Source organism: Nicotiana tomentosiformis, chromosome 3 (assembly GCF_000390325.3).
Source record: "Nicotiana tomentosiformis chromosome 3, ASM39032v3, whole genome shotgun sequence".
Lineage (NCBI taxonomy): Eukaryota > Viridiplantae > Streptophyta > Magnoliopsida > Solanales > Solanaceae > Nicotiana > Nicotiana tomentosiformis.
This window is the reverse complement of record NC_090814.1, coordinates 151,159,155-151,165,499: the sequence shown is the minus strand read 5'-3', so window position 1 is coordinate 151,165,499 and position 6,345 is coordinate 151,159,155. Positions and strand designations below refer to the sequence as shown.

General features: G+C 33.9%; 1 protein-coding gene across 1 annotated transcript; it reads left to right on the top strand.

Moving 5' to 3' along the window:
• Positions 1 to 2,277: 2,277 nt before the first annotated feature.
• Positions 2,278 to 5,540, top strand: LOC104100888 (pectinesterase 3). The gene is made up of 2 exons (XM_009608256.4): positions 2,278 to 3,506; positions 4,745 to 5,540. The coding sequence occupies exons 1-2, from the start codon at positions 2,453 to 2,455 to the stop codon at positions 5,422 to 5,424; spliced, it is 1,734 nt and encodes a 577-aa protein (XP_009606551.1). The 5' UTR covers positions 2,278 to 2,452; the 3' UTR covers positions 5,425 to 5,540.
• Positions 5,541 to 6,345: the final 805 nt, after the last annotated feature.

Sequence of the window (6,345 nt, the reverse complement as noted above, 5' to 3'; positions counted from 1 at the left end):
GACAATTTATTGCCCATTGCCCGCATGATCGTTTTGCCCGCACATCGGCAAATGGCAAGGCCATCACGCCCAATCCTTGCCACAGCCGCGCCACGCCCGATATCAAAGAGTTAGGCCCTAACACTAAGAGGTCGTTTGGTAGCCGGTTAGAGATGAGTTATCCATGTATTAAAACTAGGATAACTTTATACACTATTTGATTAAAAGAAGGGAAAAAAATAATCCCCACATAGAAGCTAGCATAAGTTATACAATGTTTGGTTGTTTTTCCTCATTTCCACATAAAATGTTGCATTGCTAATACAGTGTTTGATTCATGTTTTTATTTTCCGCATAACTAATACATGTATAAGTTGTGAGAGAATCTATATATTATTTATGCAGGGTAGAAGTGGAATAACTTATACATGTATTAGTAATACTTGTATTAAAACACAAAATGACAAGAATACCCTTTATTCAAACTTGTATTTTTTTGTTTAAAAATATATACTTAAACTATATTAACAATTTTTATAAAATAAAGTAAGCTAATAATAAATAACACTCATATTATATTTATATTACTAATCCTTATATAACTACCGCATAACTAATCACCGCATAACTAATCCATGCATTACTCAATCTTGCATAACTTATCCCTGCATAACTAATACATGCATTACTTATTCCTGCATAACTAATACTTACATAACTAATATATGTATAACTAATACTTATATAACTCTAACCGGCAACCAACTAACCACATTTGCGGAGGGACTTAGAGTAGAGAAAGAACGTTATAAGCCGCAATTAGCGGAGAATAGAGGCAACAAAATGGGATCCGCACACTGCTTAACGCTTTGCTGTTTCCATGTGGATACACTAAAAATGATCACGCTCTCCACCCACTATATATATTACTACTACTTCTATTATTCATCATAGTGTTGGATTTATAACAATTTTCCGTTGACTTAATTTTTAAGGCACACGGCATACGCGGCCCTTTTGTTCATCTCATTATATTTCGTTCCTCATTCATTCTCTGTCTCACATTTGGACTTGCCGGCCGCGTACATGCATGATCCCAGCTGCTGCATATCCAATCTAGCGGTTAATGATTTGTTTAGAAACGAGCTTTTAAAATCAGTAGATACAAGATAATTTTATACCTCGAAATACCTTTGTATTTGTGGATTTTAACTTGGGGTACTATTATTTTAGCCAAAAAATATTATTTATATTCGTTGGCCGAAAAAGTGTATAAAATTTATATAATTTTATATATAGTATACATAATATATATATATTTTTTCGATTATTATTTTGAGAGCGGCTATATAACGTCATTTTTTATTTAAACTTAATATGAATTTGTATTTCGTGAAAGTTTATTTTAGTATATCTCTGCTTTGGGTCAAAGTTCAAATACTATACTCTGTGCATGATTTGCTGGCTCTCCATCACGCAATTGATGAGAGGCCAATGAGGCAATGACCAAGATATTTCACTTTGAAAACTTGCATTCAAGTTTTCCCCAAAATATAAGGAAATAGACAGCCCAACTAATATCATTATTTCTGCTTTGCAAAATTAAAAGACAACACAATGCAGACCAACACGACAGAGAGATTACCGAGGTTTAAAATCTCCACTTTCAAACTTGGAGTTACAGAGTATAAATGTAGTGTGTAATTTGACATGCACTTTTATTATAATTAGTGATATACATTTTTATACTTGCATATTACATGTTTTTTTAACATCAATTCCAGCTCGCAATTTATTGTCGTTGAAGTGTTATTGAAACTCATTCCAATTTCCAAACTAGTTTGGGGTCTACCATTTTGTCATATAGTACTAGTTATTACTCCTACCATCCTAATTGTAGTCTAAAAAAGTTCATAAAATTTGAAATTTTGAAAGTGAACTGTGAAAGTGTAGATTTGGAATTTTTTTATTTAAAATACACTTTCAAACCACAATTCAAATAGAAAATTTTTGGTTCAAATTTTTGTTTTCACTTTCACAAACAAGCAGGGTTTATATATTACTATTTACTACATGTCGAAACGTCAAATTATGCAAGTGGATTTTACAACCCAACACCAAATAATTATTAAATCCTGTTGCTCATTCTGCTTCACGAAAGAACTAAGAAGACTGCAATTATGTTTATGTTGGTTTAATAATTAATAAAATGAAGTGATAACTTGTGACACTAAATTATTGCAGGAGTGAGATCTTAAAGGCAGAAGCATCTAGGAAAAAGTGAAAGCCCATTTGTCTCCTAAAACTTTGTATAAAAATCACACCAGAATCAGACATCAGTACATGTCACCTACGACACAAAGAAAAAAGCTCTGTATACACGCACTTCTCCAAATTCCAACCCTCACATTCCCATTTACAAGTTACAAAATCTGATAAAGAAACTCAAATTTTCAATCTTTTTTCTGATCTAATGGATACAATCAAGTCTTTCAAAGGCTATGGCAAAGTGGACGAAGTAGAAGAACAAGCTTTCAGGAAAAAAACACGTAAGCGTCTCATTATCTTAATTGTCTCTGCCATTCTTCTCCTCATTGCAGTTGTAGCCATAGTTGTTGGAACAGTTGTTCACAAAAATAACCAAAAAGACTCCTCCAACTCAAAGCAAATCCCTTCAACTACCTCTAATGCCCAATCCTTAGAAGCTCTCTGTAGCGTAACTGAGTACAAAGATTCTTGCTTTTCAAGTTTATCTAATTTAGCAGCCTCAAATACCACTGACCCAGAAGCGCTATTTATTCTTTCTTTAAAACTTGCCAAAGATTCCCTAGTCAATTTGTCTTCGGTACAACAAAATTGGTCCAAATTGACTAAAGAACCTAAAGTACAGCGCGCTCTTGAAGTCTGTGAGAGTGTATTTGACGATGCAATCGATAAGCTCAACGACTCTGTTTCATCAGTAAATGTGAACGAAGGCCAGAAGTTGCTTTCAGGACCAAAAATTGATGACCTCAAGACTTGGTTGAGCTCAACATTAACAGATCAAGAAACATGTTTGGATGCACTTGAAGAAATGAATGCTACATTTGTGAACGATGTTAAGCTTTTAATGAAAAACTCAACTGAATATGCTAGTAACAGTTTAGCTATTGTGGTTAATATTTTGGGAATTCTTGGTCAATACAACATTCCAATTCACAGGAAATTGTTGAGCAATGAGTTTCCCGAATGGGTTCGGCCCGGTGATAGGAGACTTTTGCAAGAGGTTAATCCGAAACCAGATGTGACAGTGGCAAAAGATGGAACAGGAAATGTACTGACTATTCAAGAGGCGGTGAAAAGGGTGCCTAAGAAGAATAAAGTAAGATTTGTGATATATGTGAAAGCGGGTGAATATGTTGAAACTGTGAGAATGGACAAATCTATTTGGAATGTGATGATGTACGGAGATGGCAAAACTAAGACCATTGTTTCCGGCAGCTTGAATTTCATTGATGGAACTCCAACTTTTGATACGGCCACATTTGGTAAGTTTTCATCTTTCACCTCTAATATGCCATTAGACAAATTTTCCTTTAATTTCTTGCTATTTTATCTGTCTAAAATCAAATTCAAGCGGTAATTTCACACTAAACACAAATGCATTTGAGCTTTTGTTACTAACAACAATGCCGTTTGGGTTAGTAATAGAAATTCAAAATTAATTGTTATTGAACTTACATGGTTAACTACTACATTAGACAACTGAATCATATTTTTAGTGGAATTATTTAGATCTTCCTCTTGTTTTAAAATTAGTGTAGCTGATTAAAAATGTACAAGATTAAAGGAAGGGTAAACTCTGTTGGTTGAAGAAAATGAAGTCTATCAACAGTTTTATAGGATTTTTGTCAAAAGGAGCTATGTATAAGAAATTGACTCTCATGTTTTCTTTCTTGCATTTCTTTTTCTGTTTTGTTTTTGCGGCTCTACCTATTTAAATGTTTAAGCTCCAGTTTGATCATAAATTTTGATTTTAATTTTTCAAAAATTTTATGAAAACATTATTTGTTATGAAATATGATTATATTTTGAGGAAAAAATTCAAAAAATTTCAAATTCAAGCGATTTTTGGGTGAAATCTATTATTCCACGCGTAAAATTTCAACTAGGTTGAAATAAAATATATGTCCAAATACTGAATTGCTTGGTACATCGAATAGCGAACGCGTGGAATCATGTTAAGCTATGTTAGCATGTGGGGTAGATGGCCTTATCAAGACGATTCAGTGTGTCATCAGAATGGCACATGGCTTTTGTTTTGTAGCCATGTGATTTGATGCCTCAATTTGCTCATCCATGTCAAATCACTTGCTGACTAGTGGGTTAGCTTAGACATTCACAAAGTAACATGCTTATTAAAATGGCATCCTGTGTACATCATTGTAGATTGACCATTTTTCCTGTCCCCTTTTGGATTTAGCCTGCCTTGTCACTTCTAGTGAAAAATGAGAGAGAAAAATAGTCAAGGACAGTAAAGAATTGGCTGCAACTTAAGCAGACCTGCTAAATTAAGGACCCCCTTTAGCCATAGATTTTCGCAGCTTATTTTGAAGTTTGTCCAAATACAACTTTTAACTTCCAAAATATATTTTTCAACCCACGAAAGCTCATTTGTCAAGTTTCAACTAAATGTATATCCAAGCGCTGGCTAAGTTGTGTATGTGTTGAGGTACAGTTAGCAATTTTACCTGCTAAAGATTGGTTCAATTTGTAATTGTATCAGCTGTTGCTGGTAGAGGATTCATAGCCAGAGACATGGCATTCAAGAACACTGCTGGAGCAGCGAAACATCAGGCCGTGGCCATGCGATCGCAGTCCGATCACTCTGTATTTTACAGGTGCCTCTTTGATGGCTTCCAAGACACACTCTATGCTCACTCCAATCGTCAATTTTACCGCGAATGTGACATTACAGGCACCATTGATTTTATCTTTGGTAGTGCCGCAGTTGTTTTCCAAAGTTGTAAAATCCAGCCCAGGCAGCCCCTGCGCAATCAGTTTGTTACCATTACGGCCCAAGGGAAAAAAGACCCAAATCAGAACTCAGGCATGTCTATTCAAAAGTGTGATTTGTCACCATTGGATGATCTCACTGCTCCAACATATTTGGGCAGGCCTTGGAAGCAATATTCGACTACCGTCATTATGCAGTCGAATATTGCTTCCTTCTTGCATCCTGTAGGTTGGATTGAATGGGTTCGAGGCGTAGAGCCCGCCGACACCATTTTCTATGCCGAATACCAAAACACAGGCCCAGGTGCAGGTGTGGCCCAAAGGGTCAAATGGGCTGGTTATAAGTCCAGTATCACACCAGCTCAGGCCGCCAAGTTCACAGTACAGTCTCTCATACAAGGAGATACTTGGTTACCAGATACAGCAGTGGTCTTTGATTCCTCCTTGTAAGACAGGGTTGCTTCTCTAGGAAGTAAAAAACATTAGTTTCTTTTTATTTGAAATCAGTTATTTTGCAATGTACTATGTGTATTCTTTTTCTCGCAACAACATTCTTTTAACCCACAGGAATATGCTTGTAATTCTATGAAATTAGCAGTGTACTATCATTATGTGAAGAAAACTGACACACATGATTTAATTTGCAAGATTAAAATATCAGTAACAAATAGCGGAAACTATCATTAATTCGTTTAAAGATAGTTTCGCCTTCCTTTTTAACGCCTTTTCTTTCTTTCCTTTTGGTCAGGAGTGTACATGGACCGGGTTAATTCAGTTTTTATCAAAATCAAACCAAATCAATTATATCGGTTTGGATTGATTCGATTTTATTGGATTTTTCGGATTTTTCGTTACTTATATTTCAATCTTACTTTGTTAAATTTTTTCAAAAGTAAATATATATTTAGTAAAAAAATATAAAAATTGACAAACATATTATTTATTAAAATATTTTTATGGGAGAATTTTTTTAGCAACACATAATGGTTATTTTTTTAGTTGTCTGACAATAATTTTTCGTTGATATACACTTTCAAGGTTAACCAAATTTAGTAATTAAACATAAAAATCAATATGATACCTAAATAATACTAATCACTTCACATTCGAAAAAGATATAAGAATTTAATAGATCTTAACACATGACATGAAAATGGAAGAACAAAGAGGTTGATACATTTTGAGTAACACTTGATAAAAAGTAATCATACAACCCATTATTTAAGGTTAATAAATATGGAGCACTTTATATTCTATTAAATAAATATTATATCCCACAAGAGAATCACAAATATTTCTAGATATTTTTTTAAAGAAAATTCTATATAAAATCTTAAAAGTATATATAAAAATTATATATTTATATGTCGG